The sequence below is a fragment of the Hemiscyllium ocellatum genome, chromosome 34, assembly GCF_020745735.1.
Source record: "Hemiscyllium ocellatum isolate sHemOce1 chromosome 34, sHemOce1.pat.X.cur, whole genome shotgun sequence".
Classification (NCBI taxonomy): domain Eukaryota; kingdom Metazoa; phylum Chordata; class Chondrichthyes; order Orectolobiformes; family Hemiscylliidae; genus Hemiscyllium; species Hemiscyllium ocellatum.
In genome coordinates this window covers 39366503-39385075 of record NC_083434.1, presented here as the reverse complement: position 1 = coordinate 39385075, position 18573 = coordinate 39366503, and the positions used below count along the sequence as shown (strand labels likewise).

At 44.3% G+C, this 18573-nt stretch overlaps 1 protein-coding gene across 1 annotated transcript in view; it reads right to left on the bottom strand.

Annotated features, from left to right (window-relative positions):
- Nucleotides 1–18573, bottom strand: part of LOC132832257 (LIM domain-containing protein 1-like) — a 50605-nt gene that overhangs the window by 10050 nt on the left and 21982 nt on the right. The window contains exons 2-5 of the mRNA XM_060850093.1: nucleotides 13192–13293; nucleotides 3723–3790; nucleotides 1834–1896; nucleotides 134–264 (exon numbers count right to left, since the gene is read on the bottom strand). Coding sequence (XP_060706076.1) covers nucleotides 134–264; nucleotides 1834–1896; nucleotides 3723–3790; nucleotides 13192–13293 — 364 coding nt within the window. The remainder of the gene's footprint in view (nucleotides 1–133; nucleotides 265–1833; nucleotides 1897–3722; nucleotides 3791–13191; nucleotides 13294–18573) is intronic.

Sequence of the window (18573 nt, the reverse complement as noted above, 5' to 3'; positions counted from 1 at the left end):
TCTATTGTCAGTCTACATTTTCTTATACAAGGGGCCCAAAACGGTTCAGTTGTTCAAAGCTGCTCAAAACTAGAGAGGGAGGGAGCAGATTATTTACCATCGGACACCAATACAGAATGGCTGTCGCTCTTACTTGTGGTAGTCTCGGATGCAGTAGATCTTGTTTTCAGTATCTACAGTGAAAGGGACACCATCCAGGCACTCATTACAGATGATACAGCGGAAACATCCAGGATGATAGGACTTGCCCAAAGCCTGCAGAATCTAACAGAGACAACGTACATGTGAGTGAAGAGGAATCTGCAGCTCCTCAGGCCCTCACTCGTCAATGATGAAGGTGTCCATCTCATCAGTTTTACGGAGTGTGGTCTGGTTCTGATAACATTGAGTAGCCCACTGTACATGAGACTCTGGTACAGTTCACATCAGAACTCCTTTCATAGAAGGGGACCTTAGGTAGGATCCTGATCTTAAGCAGGACATCGGGAGGTAAGCAATTCCCATGTATTCCAGAAGACCCCAAAACAGATGTAGGTCATTCAGCCTGACAACCACTGAATAAAATCACAGCAGAATCAGATCATCCTTAACCTCCAATTTCCTGGCCTTTCTCCATAATCCTTGATACCATTACTGAATAAAATGGGGACAGAGTGAGGAAGACTGGGGAGGGGCTGAGAATGTGTTGCTGGAAAAGCGCAGCAGGTCAGGCAGCATCCAAGGGACAGGAAATTCGACGTTTCGGGCATAAGCCCTTCATCATGTCCGAAACATCGAATTTCCTGCTCCTTGGATGCTGCCTGACTTGCTGCGCTTTTCCAGCAACACATTTTCAGCTCTGATCTCCAGCATCTGCAGACCTCACTTTCTCCTCAAAGACTGGGGAGGGGGACAGGGCGAGAGAGATTGGGGGGGGGGGAATAAGCAACGGGCAAGGGGGAAGCTAGGGGAGAACAGGGAGAAGGTGCCGAGGAGACCTGTATGAAAAGAGGGAGTGTGTCCGAGCAAAAGAGCAGCATTTTAATTTGAATTTTAGTGGCTAACATGGCTTTTATTGCTCCTGGCTAACAACCTAGTGTCTGATAGTGACACATAATTCACTGCTACAATAAATAAAAACACATGTATTGAACCATATTCTTTTAACTTAACCATGATTAAAAGAAGGTTTTAATTAGATGTTCAGATTAATTTATTGTCATAGCTACATTCAAGACAGTGGTAAAGGCTCCAATTAAAGGATATATCCAGAAATAATGGGCAACTGAAACTACTTGCTAAACAAGGATTTTCTTTGTGTTCAAATAATCATTTGAAACCCTAAGGTGTGGCAAAACAATTTGTCTTTTATCCCACAAAATGGAAAAAACAGACTCTTACTTTGCTTTGCTTAGACCATGCAGTTTATTCCCTTAAATGAACATAATCTAACCAGAGAAAGTTGGGAACCGAGGACGGGATTTGAATGGAAATGTATCAACTCTAGAGCCACAGGTTGCTGGCTTCTGCTCTGTCCCAAAAAAACTTAAAGACTCGACTCGTAAATATTTCTGCTGGGCCTTTGTTTTTAAACAGCTTGAAAATGCCCAGCAAAACGCCTTTGTTAACCAGGGCTGAGCCCGGGACAGGAAAGTGGGATGAAATACAAAGCAGATATCAAATAACTTTGAGAGGAATTCCGTCTCAAGGTAAATGAGCTGTGGCCTTCGGGAAGGAGAAGGGGATGGAATGTAGTTCCAGCATCGAGACCGCAGGTTTCAGACAGACTGGCTCCAGGTGCTGGGGAATCTCAGAATTAGCACATTCCCAGTGATTAATTCATCCTGAACTCACCATATCCATTATCAAGTGGCCACAGGCAAAGCACTTATCAGCGGATTGCTGAAAACCAGAATACTGTGGGGAGAAACAGACAGAGAAAATAAATTGGAGTCACCATAAGAAACAGGAACAGGAGTAGGCTATTCAGCCCCTTGAGCCTGCTCTGACCTGTTGCATCCCATACATAGCGGAAGAACAGTGCATGGCATCAGATGACTTTAAAATATATTTTTACATGGTTATTGCCACCATTGACAAGGTCAGTATTTACTGCCCATCCCCAATTGCCTTTGTACTTAAGTTCACTCAGTTAAGAGTCATCCACGGTTTATTTTTGGTGTGTTTGGAATCACAGACCAGTTAAGGACAGTAGGCTTCCCTCTCTGAAGGGCATCAGTGAGGCTGATGGGTTGTTACAACAATTGATAACAACTACCCAGTCACCATCAATCCCAGACTCCTACTGGACTTGAATTTCACCATCCCCTGGAGTGGGATTCGAACCCATGTCTCAAACCCTCACTTCACTTTGTAAACACCAAAGTACTAGATCTAATTTTACCCTGGGTGACAGAAAGACAATCTTTGGATAATATTCAGGTTATGGTGGGTGGATTCTTCGTAAGCAAGGGCAGGGGTCAAAGGCTATGAGAGAGGGGGTGTACAGGGGATTGGGGACAGCCATGATTTTAGCTCAGGTGGAAAGTCAAGGGGCCAAATGGCCAAAGGCTGCCTCTTATTCATATGTTTTCAGAGTGTTCGCTGCCTGGAACCCACTTGTAACCTCCAAAATAACACCTGCACGCCCAGGTATAGGAAGATTACTGTTAAATTGGAGAGGCTTCAGAAGAGATTTACCAGGATTAGATTAGATTAGATTAGATTACTTACAGTGTGGAAACAGGCCCTTTGGCCCAACAAGTCCACACCGACCCGCCGAAGCGCAACCCACCCATACCCTACATTTACCCCTTACCTAACACTGCGGGCAATTTAGCCTGGCCAATTCAGCTGACAGATGTTGCCGGGATGGAAGGTTTGAGTTATAAAAGTAACGCTGGATAGGCTGGGTCTTCTTTCCCACTACAGAACAGGAGGTTGCCAGGTGACATTATAGAAGTTTATAAATTAATGTGGGATATAGATAACGGTAGATGTTTTTTCCCTAGGATGGGGGAGTTCGAGACTGGGAGCACACTTTTAAGGTGAGAGGAGAGAGATTTTAAAAAAGACACGAGGGGCAATTTTTTTTTCGAACACAGAGGGTGGTTCGCGAGTGATTTGAACTTGCTGAGGAAGTGGTGGATGTGGGTATAATTACAACATTTAAAAAACATCAAATAAGTACACAAATAGCAAAGATTTGGAAGGATATGGGCCAGGAGCTGGCAGGTGGGACTAGTTTACATTTGGGATGATGTTTGACATGGACTGAAGGGTCTGTTTCCATGCTGTATGGCTCTATGTCATCATACTTGCACAAGACCAATGCCCTTTCACTTGTTACAAAAACAAAAATTGCTAGGAAATCTCTTGTTCTGAAAAAGGGCCACTGGAAACGTTAACTCTGCTTTTCCCCCTGCAGACGGTGCCAGACCTGCTGAGTTTCTCCAGCAATTTCTGTTTTGGTTTGTGATTTCCAGCATCTGCACTTCTTTGGTCTTCCTATTTGAAGCAAGTGGCTAGTCTAGCCATCTATTAACTAGGCCTCACCCAAGATGGCGGCAGCTGGAAGGCCACTGTCACCAGCCTGTGTTTAAGTTAAAATTCCACTCTCTTTTCTCCAAAACCAACAAGTCCCACACCTTCTGAACAACCATATAATATACACAATGTGTAAACCTCAAGATATATCCACTCGCCAAGCACGCGCCAGAAAGTCACAATCTAGTTGGCCTCACCAGAAAGTCCTCTTCGCAGTAGACTCTCCCGTTGACAAAGTAGAAAGCTTTCCCCCGCAATCGTCGGCCTAAAGAGAAATGCATCAAGTCAGTTATTAGCAAAAAAAAAACCGGTGCACAGAACACTGAATAAAAAGGTGGAAGTTTCTGGAAAAACACAGCCAGCCAACACTCTCTGGGAGACAACACTTCATCAGAAATCCCGGGTTCAGGCTGGAGAATGGGTGAGTAGATGGAGCTGGGAGTTACTCTGCGAGTTTCGATTAGCTTTGGGAGAGAGAGGTTTCCGTCTTCTGCCTTCCACCAGGGGCAATGGGTGTGTCAGTGGGTGGGGAATGACAAACGAGAGTGAGGAGGAGAGGGTGGAGAGCAAAAATGGGGGGGGGTGAAGAGTGAGGGAGGGGTGGAGGATGAGGAGGGGGAGTGAGAAGAGGTGACATTGAGGGAGGTTGTGAGAGGGAGGCAAAGTGTGGTTTCATGGTGTTGATTATACAGGCCTATATCTTTAAGACGGGAGCCTTCCAGTCTAAAGGTGCCCTCCTCACCTTCAGTCACTTTCTGTGTAAAATTGGAGTGTGTCAATGAGAGAGTGTGTGTGTATGAATGACAGAGAGAGAGAGAGTGGAGAGAGTGAGAGTGGAGAGAGAGAGAGAGAGAGAGAGAGAGAGAGAGAGAGAGAGAGAGAGCACGAGAGACACAGACAGTGTGTGTGCGCGCATGCATGTATATAATGTCCAGTAACACCAGCAAGCGCAGAACCCAAACTAGGTGCAAAACTGTGAAAATATTTAGTGTTGTAAATAAAATTCAGATACTGGACTTGAAGATCCTGTCTGTGGTGCTGCTACACAGACTAAACAGTCTGAACGCACAAAAAAGCATGAGAAAAAAATGAAAGAGGGGAAAAAAAAGAGTATAAAGACAAAAAGAGAGATGATCAGAGGAGAACTGGGGATCAGGAGATATAGAAACAGGAATCAATAGAGATGGAGAGCAACACGAGATGGGGAGGCAAAAGGCGACTGCTAAGGGGAAGTAGTGAAAAACACACATGTGCTCTGACACACCCATTCACATGCAGAGGCAGACAAAGAGATAACCTTTCCTCAGTTAAAAGTAATACCAGTACTCAGGAGAGAGGGGAGATAGGGTCTGAGCGAAGGGAAACAGTCAGAAGCATGGCACAGCTAGAGGTAAAGAAGCAAGGGATTGGATATTGAGAGACAGAAGGTAAGCAGGTAGACAGAGCTCAGGAGACACAGAGGCAGACGGTCAATGTTCAGTTCATAATTACACAACGAACCACCATGTGCACACTGACTGCCTCTAACCTCAATTCTGAAAATGCCGGTCACGAATGACAACATAGACAACTGACATTCCAAAAAGTCCACAGCTCAACGGGACTTTCTACATTTAAAAATCAGTCTGCTCATTGTCATTACTATTTTTAAATGCAGAAAAAAAAGGGAACAGCTAATCTCAGTTGTGGTAAACCACAGCAACGTCTTTCACATCCTTTGTGATAACATTCCAGAACATTCCACACTTGTTATGGGGGGAGGGAGTAGATGTTTCAGAAACAGAGCATGCAGCTGGTAGCACAGACACCATATAAATACAAAGTTGGGTGGAATGCAAAAACGACAGTATTGCCAATTCTTGCAAAGAGCATGTTTCAGCTTGTAAATGTTATTAACATAGCAAATTAAATGCGGGGACTATCAACCATCAGCATGATTATTTGTCTCACATTTTATCCCTGGCTACTCAGCTAATCCTACTATCATTGCTGAGATGAATTCATTGTATTTTTGTACTGAACTGAAACACTTGCCTTGTTAATGGCAGATTCCCAAATCTCCGGGAGCTCTGTACTGCTCCTGCCAGCATCCCACAGTTGGGATTCATCTCTACTGACAGGGGCTGGATTATAAAATTTGACAGCCAGTCCAGGAGGCAGAGTTTTGCGTGAGATTTTGCCCAGGTTCCAACATTACACACTCAAACCAGCATAAGCCACCTTCCAAACCCGTGACTTCTACCATCCAGAAGGACAAGAGCAGCAGATGGATGGGAACACCAGCGGGTTCCCCTCCAAACCACCTAGACGTGCATACCGTCCTCACTTGGAAATGAATCGCTGTTTCTACACGGGCACTGGGTCAAATACCTGGAAGTTCCTCAGTAACAACATTGTGGGTACCCTTTCCCACCCAGGATTGCAGCAGCTCACCACCTTTGCACAGTACACCACTGCACTGTACGTGTTTGATTAGTAAAGGGATCAAAGGTTATGAGGAGGAGGCAGGTGAATGGGTTTGAGAAACATATTCAGCCATGATCGAATGGACCTGATGGGTTGAATGGCCTAATTCTGCTCCTATATCTTATGGTCATGTGGTACATCATGATGCTAAACTTCCCCAGAGACAGGTGGACCAGAGGGACGAGATTGGACAGGAGATGCAGGACAGAAGGGATCGCTTTTTGGCTGGGTTATAAACGCGGGCCCAGCCAACGACACCACATCTGGGAAAGGATAGAGACTGAAGAGTTTTAAAACACAAATGACTGATGTCTCACTCAGCTCAGGATTCAATTTGCCGAATTTGGGAGACATCTTCAGAGTGTCCTTTTGTTTGAGAAAGGCGCGGTCTCTCCTATTGGGAGTAGTGTCAATTTTCTATCAAACAGATTGGTCTGCACCAACCAAATGGTTCAGCCTTTGCATCATTTTCAGTGATTTTGAAACAAGTTACCACAGATAACTTGGGCACAGTTATAAAGAACCATGATCTTTATTGAGTTTGATAAACCCACATTCACCAGAGACAGTTAAACTCCACTGATAAATACATCAAAGAACAGGAATTTATGAGTACGCCATTCAGCCTGTTTCTCCATCTGTTGCAATTAGAGTTAATCCGACAGTGGTCGCAGTTCCAGTCACTCAGTTCAAGGGGCAATTAGAGATGGGCAATAGATGGTGACCTTACCATGGCACCCATATCCCAAGAAAGAATAAGAAAACTTAACTGAACATTCCCATACTGCCTCCTCCAGCTCACTTTCTACACAACATTATCTATGGGCAGCATGGTGGCTCAGTGGTTAGCACTGCTGCTTCACAGCACCAGGGACCCAGGTTCGATTCCACCCTTGGGCAACTGTCCTCACTCCCCATAACTCTTAACTCCCTTGTCAATTAGGGAATCTAACTCAGCCCTGAAAAAAATCAATGAACCCACTGCTTTCTACAGAAGATGATTCCGTATGCTCAGAGAAAGAAACATCGTCATCTCAGTCTTAAAACGAACCCCCTCATTAAACCATACCTCCTAGATTTCTGAAGAGGACCCATTTTCAGAACATCCACCCGATCAAGTCCCCCTTAGGATCTTTTCTCCCGACTGTAGGAAAGGTGTTTTGAAACTTGAAAGGGTTCAGAAAAGATTTACAAGGGTGTTGCCAGGGCTGGAGGGTTTCAGCGATAAGGAGAGGCCGAATAGGTTGGGGCGATTTTTGCTGGAGTGTTGGAGGCTGAGAGGGGGAACCTTATAGAGGGTTATAAAATCATGAGGGGTACAGATAAGGTAAACAGACAAGGTCTCATCACCAGACAGCATAGATTTACAGTGAGAGAGAAAGATTTAAAAAGGACCTAAGAGGCAGCTTTTTCACAAAAAGGGTGGTGTGTATGGAATAAGCTGTCAAAGTGGTGGAGGCTGGTACAATTACACACTTAAAAGGCAATTGGATGGGCATAAAGGGATATGGGCCAAATACTGACAAATGGGACCACATCAGTTTAAAGATGACTGGTCAGCATGGACAAGTTGGACCAAAGGATCTGTTTCCATGCTGTACACCTCTGTGAATCTCTTATATGTTTCAGTAAGTTCACCCCTCATTCATCCAAACCCCAATATGTAAAGACCCAACCTGCTTTCAAAAGAAACGTTTGATGCAGGAATGAAAGCGCCGACCTTTCTTTTATTGATCACAGGAATTATTTGACTAAATCCTCTCTGACCCATTTCTATTCAATCATATCCTTTTTCTGAGTAGTTACCCTACCAGTGGGCGGCACGGTGGCACAGTGGTAGTGGGCGGCACGGTGGCACAGTGGTTAGCACTGCTGCCTCACAGCGCCTGTAGACCCGGGTTCAATTCCCGACTCAGGCGACTGACTGTGTGGAGTTTGCACATTCTCCCCGTGTCTGCGTGGGTTTCCTCCGGGTGCTCCGGTTTCCTCCCACAGTCCAAAGATGTGCGGGTCAGGTGAATTGGCCAAGCTAAATTGCCCGTAGTGTTAGGTAAGGGGTAAATGTAGGGGTATGGGTGGGTTGCGCTTTGGCGGGTCGGTGTGGACTTGTTGGGCCGAAGGGCCTGTTTCCACACTAAGTCTAATCTAAAGTCAATTAAAAATGTATTCTCCATTGCCTCTCTATTATGAAGTGTGTTTCATGGTACTTTCCGATTGAGCTCGCTCAAGTGAAATTTTTCCTTTCCAGTAATGGAGTGGAGTTTGTATTGAAATTTGAACAGAACACATCTTGGCTGCAGATGACCAAGACATCTCAGACCCAGTCAATGGGTTACCATCGCCTCTCAAAAGTGGATCACAGGCAAACAGAGTCCCAAGGGCTAAAGCCAACACCGACTTTCCTTTCAAACCACATCCTTCAGTACAGCAAACCCCTCTGCTGCTGCACAAAGACCTTGTGTTAAATAGGAACTTTTATAAATAGAACTCCACTGCTCTTAGGGGAATAGCTGCATGTTTGGAGTGTTTCAGAGAGAAAAAAATAACTGAGCAAACTCCAAAAAAAAGCTGCAGCTCTCGCAATGTTCCAAACAGAAGCAGCTGCCCCACCCAGACAGCAATCACATTCCAAAAACAAAGACAGACCCAGAAGGTCACTGTCTATTTTAGCTCATCCCGACTCAAACCTTCTTTCCCTCCCACCATCACATTACCCCACTGTATCTCAAACATTTGTAATTTCACATTCTACCTCTTTACCTGGAAAGCACATCTTACAGTGACTATTGCACAAAGAAACTGCACCTTTCTGAAATGTGATGTTTTACCAATTTAAACCTGTCCCTCTTTGGCTCAAAGTTTGGTTCAAGCAACATTCTAAATCAGTTATAATCCAAACAGCCAGACAACGAAGGATAGAATCGAAGCCAATCTTTACACATGTTCAAAGCACTTATTTACAGAGATGCAATCACAAGTATACACCTCTTTACCCAACAATTTCAGTCCGTTTCCATAAATAAGTACACTAGTGCACCCCTAGTTAATGCCAACCATTGCATGCAATTAAATATAATTAACAAGTAAAATAGTCTATCTTCGACCTATCAATGACTGCCACCCTGCATTTCACTAAAATCACTTCCTTTCAAAGATGACAGGTTTAGGGGAGATGTCAGAGGTAGGTTCTGTACACACAGAGAGAGAGGTGGGTACGTGGAATGCGCTGCCAGCGGTGGTAGTATAATCAGATACATTAGGGACATTTAAGCGACTTTTGGCTAGGCAATGGACAATAGTAAAATAAAGGGTATGTAGGTTAGTCTGATCTTAGAGTAGGATAAAAGGTCGGCACAACATCGAGGGCTGAAGGGCCTGTACTGTGCTGCACTATTCTATGAATCAGTACGTTTTTCTAAAGTTTTCTGATGACCATGTGGCCTTTTTCCAAATTGTCTACAATGATTAAATTGCTCCCTCATGTCTTCCTGGTTCGTTCTGGTCACATGTGGCTCAACTAGAACATGACTTGCTCTGTATGAGTTCCCTGATCTGGGCTTTAGTCCAATGTCCTGTTTGCTTTGTATCAGCTGGTGACCTTGTGGATCCATCTTACTAAAAATGCCTCAATCTTTCGAAGTCTCTCATGGGGCAGGGATCCTGGTCTCTTCCTTGTACAATGTTATGAAATTATTTGCATTTCATTTTAAGGAGCGTCATTCTGACTATCTTTTATAATTGGGGTGGGGGCATGGTGTTGGAGGTGCCATGGCGGTAATGTCAGTGGGCATCCTGAGACTGTGATTAATGTCATATGGACACAGATTCAAATCACAACATCGTGGAATTTAATTTAGTGTCAGTAGTAACAACAGGTAACCATCATCATTTGTCATTTTTATAAAAAACACAGTTCACTGATGTCCTTTTACGGAAGGAAATTTGCCATCCTTACCTAATCTGGCCTACATGTGACTACAACTCTCAGCGACATGGATTAGGGTTAGACTGACTCTTAATTTCCCCCTCAAATAGCAGACAAAGCCACTCAGTTCAAGGGGCAATTAGAGATGGGGATGTTACCACGACACACATCCCAAGAAAGAATAAGAAAACTTAAAATCAACATTCCCATACTGCCTCCTCCAGCTCACTTTCTCCACAACATTATCTGTGGCTCAGTGGTTAGCACTCACAGTGCCAGGGACCCAGGTTCGATTCCACCCTCAGGCAACTGTCTGTGTGGAGTTTGCACATTCCTCCCCTCCATGTCTACGGGGGTTTTCTCCGGCTGCTCCAGTTTCCTCCCACAGTCTAAAGATGTGCCGGTTAGGATTGGCCATGGGAAAAACATCAATGGGATGGGTCTGCCTGAGATGCTCTTTGGAGGGCTGGTGTGGAATTGATGGGCCAAATGGCCTGCTCCCACACTGTAAGGCTTCTATGCACTGAGTTTCTTCACCTAAATAAATGATTTTAGCAAAAAGGGGAGTGTTAAAAACTGATCTAGAGAATGTTGAGGGAGTCCTGATTGAGATGTATAAGACTAAGAGGGGCATGGACAGGATGGATAGAAAGCAGCTACTCCCTTTGACTGAAGGGTCAATAATAACAGGACATAATTTTAAAGTGAAACACAGGAAACAATGGACTGGTGGTATTATCGCTGAACGGTTAATCCAGAGACCCAAGGAATGTTCTGGGGAGCTGGGTTCAAATCCTGCCATGGTAGATGGTGGAATTTGAATTCAATAAAAATCTGGAATTCAGAGTCTAATGACCACGTCGATTGTTGGAAAAAACCTATCTGGTTCACGAATGTCCTTTAGGGAAGGAATCTACCATCCTTACCTGGTCTGGCCGTCAGGTGACTCCAGATCCACAGCAATGTGCTTGCCTCTTAACTGCCCTCTGGCAATAAATGCTGGCTTAGCCAGCGACACCCTCATCCCGTGAATGAATTAGAATGGTTTTGTGGTAAAACGTTTTCAGCCAGAGGGTGGTTGGAGGGGGTGGGGTCTGGAATGCACTGCCTGGGAGGGTGGTTAAGGCAGGAAACCTCACATCCTTTTAAAAAGTACTATAACATTCAAGGCTGTGGGCCTGGTATGGGAAAGCTGAACTAGCGTAGGTAGTAGTATACTGCTGATGGCACAGATTCTATGGGCCGAAGGGCCTCTTCTGTAATCTATAATTCTATGCACTGGAGATCCCCTAAATCCTGACCCAACTCTGTGATAAGTGTGCACCATTCTCAATTTCCAACCTACCAATTACCACAAATACAAACTGAACTAGAAATCTTTTAGTGCAAATTTAGTAAATGTCTTTGTGGGTCAGAAGGTCAAAAGAGTTCAAGAGGCACTAAAGGGAGCCTGCCTAGCAGCGGATTCAAATTCCCAATCATTAAAAACTCACTGCATTTACAAAACATCTCTTCATCTTCCCCTTCTGGTCACTGGGCCAATCATTTTACCTCAGGATCGTCTGGTTACTGACCTTCCTGCCTGAGGAAACTGTTTCCCCTCGTATATTTCGTCAAAAACATTTCCTCCATCAAGAATTTGATAGCTGTTGAGCACAACTTCGTTCAATTCCCATCATAGATGTGACGGGAAGGAACAGCTGCCGTTAAAATGCACGTCGGCCTTACCCTGGTCAAATAATGAGTGGAACTGTCAGAATGTCAACGCCAAAATAGTTTGATTTCTATCTTGGCATAGATGAGCAAATATTTCAAACCCAGCTTTAGCTTTTACACCAAAAGCCTCCATCAAGATCCAAGAACAGTGCTTTCCATTAAAATTCTTTAAAAACTGCTTTGCACTTTTTAAAAAAAAAATGCACCTTTAATCAATTTTGCCAATTAATCAATTCCTGTTCACCAACGTGAACATGTAGAAGCAAACCATTCGGTCCTTCAGCCTGATGCCCTATTCCTAACAAGAGGGAGCAGCTGACTGGTTTATAATCTGGACAGCCATGAGACAATTTGAATCAATGTTCCATACAGCATTACCTCTTGCTCAGACTTACACTGACATTACCGTTACACCATCGTGTAGAATCCAAATGTGAAAAGAGTTGAGAGGACGCTGCAAAATGCAATTGCTGCTGGGTCAAATTCCAAACATACTGGCCGTGTGGAAATTCTATATATTCACGGATAGATAATGGAGAGTGGGCATAAATTGGTCTCTTTCCAGTTGGCAAATTGTGACCAGTGACATGTCACAGGGATTATTGCTGGACCCTCAATTTGTCCCTGGAGTATATACGTTAACTTGGATAAAGGGATGGCAGGAGCAGTTGGGGAAAGGAAGCTGTGGATTTCAAGACATGAGGATGTTAAAGATAGTTTAGTGACTGGACGAAATATTACAATCAGAGTATAATGTGGGAAAATGTGAAACTGTCCATTTTGCCAGGAAGAATTAAAAAGAAGCACGTTATCTAAATGGTGAGAGGCTCCAGAGATGCAGGGGGATCTGGGTGTCTGAGCGCTTGAATCATGAAAGGTTAGTGTACAGGGTTCAGCAAGTAACTAGAAAAGCCAGTGCTTGTGATGAGAGGGATAGAATACAAACAATAAGGAGCACATGATTGAGTTATACAGGACACCATCTAGACCACATCTAGAGTACAGTGCACAGGATTTGTCTCCCTATTTGAGGAAGGACGTGATACCACTGGAAGCAGTTCAAAGGAAGTTTATCAAACTGACAGCCGTCTGATCAGACTGGTGAAAGAGGATCATATTATGAGGAAAGGTTGGTCAGGCTAGACTCAAAAGAGTAAGTGGTGACTTGATTGAATGAATCCCAATGGATCTGGACAGGGTGGATGTGGAGAGAATGGCTTCTTTAGTGGGAGTCTAGAACTAGGGGTCACTGTTTATAAATCTGGAGTCATCTGTTTAAATAGGGATGAGGTGATTTTATTTTCTCTCAAGGTCATTAGCCATTGAATCTCTCTCCTCGACAAGGCAGCATCAGAGTATTTGTTCAGGATGGATTCATGTTCAGCAAGAGGATGATTGGATATGTGGATTGAGGTTACAGTCAGATCAGCCAAGACCTTGTCTAATGGTGGGGCAGGCTCAAAAGGGCTGAAGAGCCAACCTTGCTCATGTGGGAGTGTGTTCATGTACCCATTGCTTGGCACTGAGTCCCAGAATGCCCCTGGCACGATGACACTTACTGCAGGCACTACAGGTGAAACAGGCGTCATGGTACAGGTTCCCCATGGCTTGACATGCCTGATGTGCTCCATAAACTGCTTTGCTACACTTCACACATGTTCCTAGGAGAAAACAGACAGGAGAGGTTCAGGTTAGTCCATGATTACAGCAGAAATTTCAGCGTCACGAATATACACAACAATGTTTTCAGATCTACCACAGTGTCCAAACTATTTCTAAAAAACTGTTACTTCAAAGGGGCAGAGGAAATGATGACAGGTTTTTCCCCAACAGTGTTGCAAAACAGTTACATCAAGTTGCGACTGTTATCGGCGAATGAAAAGTCAAATTTGTTAAATACTTCATTCACACTTTCCTTGTCTTCTTTGGTGTGAGCTTTACCAACAGCCACATCTTTAGCTCATGTGGCAGTCCTTCTGTTATCCCTCAGCCAAGAAACTGGAAACAGGTATTGAAAGATCTGACAGACATGTATTGCCCCTCACTAAGAGATACAAACATCACATTCAGAGGACCAGCAAATGTCTGTGCTAGTACTAGGCTACCTAGTTCCAAACAGTAGCATGCTTTCATCAGCATGCCATGCTTCAAGTGGTCCCCAACTAAGATAGAGACAGAAGACCTTCACACACAATACTCACAACCATTCCTCTGAAGGGGCTATGAGAACTTGTTCCAATCTCTCCTCCTTTGGCTCAGTGTCAATTTTTGTCTTTTTTTGTTTGACTGTTCACATGATATCTGACCCTAAACTACCCTCAAGGTGTTGGCAGCAATATTCCATCAGGAACCACTGCAGCCCTTGGGATATGGTGACATGGACAAAGCTGTGAAAAGGTGGAGTTCCAGGACTTTGGCCCAGAAATAGGAAGGAACAGAGATATATTTCCAAGTCAGGATGGTGTATGATACAGAGAGGATTGTGTAGGTGGGTGGTACATCTGCTGTTGTCCCTGCCCTTGTAGATGATAGAGGATTGGTTTTTGGAAGATACTGTCAAAGAAATCTAGTGGAGTTACTGCAGTGTACCTTAGAGCTGTTGTCCACTGCTGCTACTACCACCAGTTGGGTGGTTGGGGGAGTAAAGAGTCGCACATTTAAGAGAGAGATGAGGAGGAATTTCTTCTTAGAAAGAGTTGTGAATCTGTGGAATTCTTTATCACAACAGTTGTTGAGGGGTGATCTTATAGAGGTTGATAAAATCATGAGGGTCATGGATAGGGTGACTAGCCAAGGTGTTTTCCCCCAGAGTAGGGGAATCCAAAACTAGAGGGCCTAGATTGAAAGGTCAGATGGGGAAGATTTAAAAGGGACCTAGGGGCAACTTTTCCACGCAGAGGGTGTTGTGTGTATGGAATGAGCTGCCAGAGGAAGTGGAGAAAGCTGGTACAATTACAGCATTTAAATGGATGGTATATGAATAGGAAGGGTTTGGAGGGATATGGGCCAAGTGCTGGCAACTGGGACTAGATTAGGTAAAATATCTGGTCAGCATGGATGAGTTGGACCGAAGGGTCTGTTTCCCTGCATGTCCATGACTATATCACATATGCAGATGTTTACGATTTGAGTTCACAGCAAAAAGTGAAACCTTACTTTCTGGCAAGTGGCTAATAGTAAGAGTACCATAACCTAAACTCCGCCCCATTAGGAATCTCCTCACATCAGTGATCAATATCAAACATTTCCATAGAGTTGAAACATCATGTTTATAACATAGATTAGATTCCCTACAGTATGGAAATAGGCCCTTTGGCCCAACAAGTCCACACCAACCCTCTGAAGAGTAACCCACCCAGACCCATTCCCCTACATTTACCCCTGACTAATGCACCTAACGCTATGGGCAATTTAGCATGGCCAATCCACTCTAACCTGCACATCTTTGGGTGCTCCGGTTTCCTCCCACAATCCAGAGGAAACCCACGCAGACATGGGGAGAATGTGCAAACTCCACACAGACAGACAGTCACCTGAGGTGGGAATCAAACCCGGGTCCCTGGTGCTGTGAGGCAGCGGTGCTAACCACTGAGCCACTGTGCCGCTCTTATGATGGATACTCTTAAAATGTTGGCATTGGGTTTCTCCCCGATGTACCTCCACTATGAAACATTTGTGGACCCCTACAAAGTCGGTCTTCCAGACAACTTGCATTTGTATAGCTGTTTTATTGCTGTAAAGTCCCAAAGCACTCCGCAAGAAGATTCCGAGACTAAATAAGGTACTGATACATTAGATGTACTCCCCATAATAAGTACTCCCCATAATTAATTGTGATTTCGGGCAGGGCAAGGTAGTATTAGACAGTAATGAGGACCCTGACCCTGCCAATGCAGAGGGTGAACACCATAGAAATCATGATCTTTGGTCACCATGTCTACTAGGTTCAAGCAACACAATCAAGTGAGTTAAACCAATCTTAAATGAACACAGTTTCCCTAAAACAAGTGAACTCATTTCCTGATCTTTCCAACTACAAGGTGAATTGTCAAAGTCCTATTTCGACATTTCCTGCCAGGTCCAGCTGACTAGAATCAGGATTAGTTCATTCTTTGCCCTAAATTAATACCAAACTACAAGAGTTTATTTCGCTGGGTTGGGAAAGGGAGGGCAAAATGGGTAGTGTCCCTGGCTCTGAGCCTGAAGGTACAGGTCTGAATCTCACTCCAGGTGGTGATGGGTAAGGAATGTGTGTTCAGAACCCAACCAAACAGGTTGAACGTCAATTTGCAAATCCCTTGGATGGAAGGAGATTGCTGGTCAGCCCTGCGATGGATAGAAAATCAGAGCTTCTACCACCCCTGCCCATTGCTGTGGAACAAAACTTGCATTCACCCGGGCTCCTTGATTAGTTACTGGGCTGGTCAGAAAGCGAGGGCCACCGTGATATTGGCAGCACAGGGTCCAGTCTCCATTCTGGCCAGAATAGGCTCCAGGATCTCCCCCTCTGCCTTAACCATCCTGAAGGTCATTGAGCTGAATGTGCAGGCCTGCCTACATGCAGAACACTAAAGATATTCCTCAACGATGGGGAGAGCCCTGATTACCACCCGGGTTTATCCTGCTGCGAATCTCAAAGCACTGGTGCAACGCAATGTCGGGGGGGGGGGCACGGTGGCTGCCTCACAACACCAGGGACCCAGGTTCAATTCCAGCCTCAGGCAACTGTGTGTGGAGTTTGCAAATTCTCCCCGTGTCTGCGTGGGTTTCCTCCGGGTACTCCGGTTTCCTCCCACAGCCCAAAGATGTGCAGGTCAGGGGAACTGAATACGCTAAATAACACACCGTGCTCAGGAATATGTAGGATGCATTAGTCAGGGGTAAATGTAGGGTAATAGGGTAGGGGAATGGGTCCGGGTGGGATAGTCTGTGGAGGGTCAATGTGGACTGATTGGACCAAAGGGCCCATTTCCACACTGTAGGGAATCTATGATTCTTTGTAACTTCTCATGACCAAAGGAAAAACATATTCCAGAAGGGGGATAAAGTGAAATGTGCAAAAAGGGGAACTGTACACACATACATTGTACAACCTCAGCACAGTGCTCCAGTACGACCAGCACATTCGTTTCCAAAGATTACGGATTTGTAAAACTGGTTTTCCCTCTGGATTTATCAAGCGCCTCTTCAATGCCCAAAATGCATATGGGCTGACCTTTTTGCACATTCACAATAGGTCACATTTGGATCAAACGCCAGTTTGATTTATGATCCCAATAAAGTGTGATCCGAGTCTTTGTTATTTTTGTCCCCTTCAATGGGCAAGAAAAGCCTTCAGTCCCTACATTATTTGAATAAAGCTAGAGGTCACACTTTTTCAGGGTGAACTTAACAACTAGGAGCAGGAGTAGGCCCGACTGACCCCTCAAGCCTGCTCTGCCATTCAATAACATCACGGCTGATCTTCTCGTGGTCTCAGCTCCCCCTACCTGCCCTCTCACCGTAACCTTTATGGGCTTTACTGTTCAAAATCTATCTTTGCCTTAAAAACATTCGACGAGGTAGCCTCAACTCCTTCACTGGGCAGGGAATTCCACAGATTCACAACCCTTTAGGTGAAAAAGTTCCTCCTCAACTCAGTCCTAAATCTATTCCCCCTTACTTTGAGGCTATGCCCCCTAATTCTAGTTTTACCCACCAGTGGAAACAACCTCCCTGCTTCTATCTTATCTATCCCCTTCATAATTTTTTATGCTTATGTAAAATGCCCCCACGTTCTTCTAAATTCTGACGAATACAGCCCCTGCTGCAAATTTTAATCCCTTCCGGTACTTCAGCGGTTAATGTCTTTGCAGAAAGTTGGTTTGTGCACCATTTTAGTTCTGCTGTAAATCGATTTGAAATAAATCCATTAGTCATAAGTGCACAAGAAGGTGTTAAATAGTTCCACAGCAGAGGAAACCAGCCCCTCATGCAGAAAGCTAACCCGCGGTGCAGAACATAGTGTTTTCATGACCTAATGTGTCCAGAGAAAGGGCTTTGTTTCCACATCTGTTCAAACACACGGGGGAAGACCAAAGTGCAGGTGACAAGCATCAACCTCAATAGACAAGATAGATCACAAATAACTAAAAAGGTTCTGAGCCAGGAGACCTGGGTTTAAGTCCCACCGGGCTCAAAGATCTGTAAGTAATATCTCCGAGCAATACATGAGTTCGCAAAACCAATAATTTAATTCAGGTGAACACAACCCATGTCCAACGCAATCACAAAAGTGTGTTTGCTACAAGTTTGAAATTCATGAAACAGCCAAATTAGGTCCAAGTGAAGAAATATTTACACTAGTTTTAGATAAACATTCTCCCCGAGTGCCAAGTTAAAGTTGACTGCACTTTATCTACATTCTTACTTTTAAGGCAATGCTGTCATGTTATAACCATTCGACACTTTGCCTAAGCATTGCTTACTAACATAACATCCATCTAAAAGTTAATTAATTTGATACAGAATATTTTTTATAAGTAGGCTATAGTAGACCATACAGGTCACCGATTTCAGTTTCTCTGTTCAGATGCCCTATAACATCTCTCGATATGTTTCGACAATTGCATTTATGTAGCACCTTCAGCCTAGCAAGTCATCCCAATACGTTCCATGGGAGCTTTATCAAATATGACTCAACCCCAAGTCACGAGGACAGGTGAACAAAGGCTTTATCAAAGAAGTAGGTTTTTAGAAGCATCTTCAGTGGGAGATGAGAGACAAGGGAAGAGGGCAAGAGAGGGAGTGGGGGAAAAGAGGGAGGGGGGAGAAAAGAGGGAAAGGGGCATCCCAGTTCCTAGGGCCTGCCATCTGATGACATAGCACTCAATTAAAATCAAAGTTGTTCAAGAGGCCAGATTATTGAGACAAATTGTAAAATGAAGGCTACAATAAAAAGT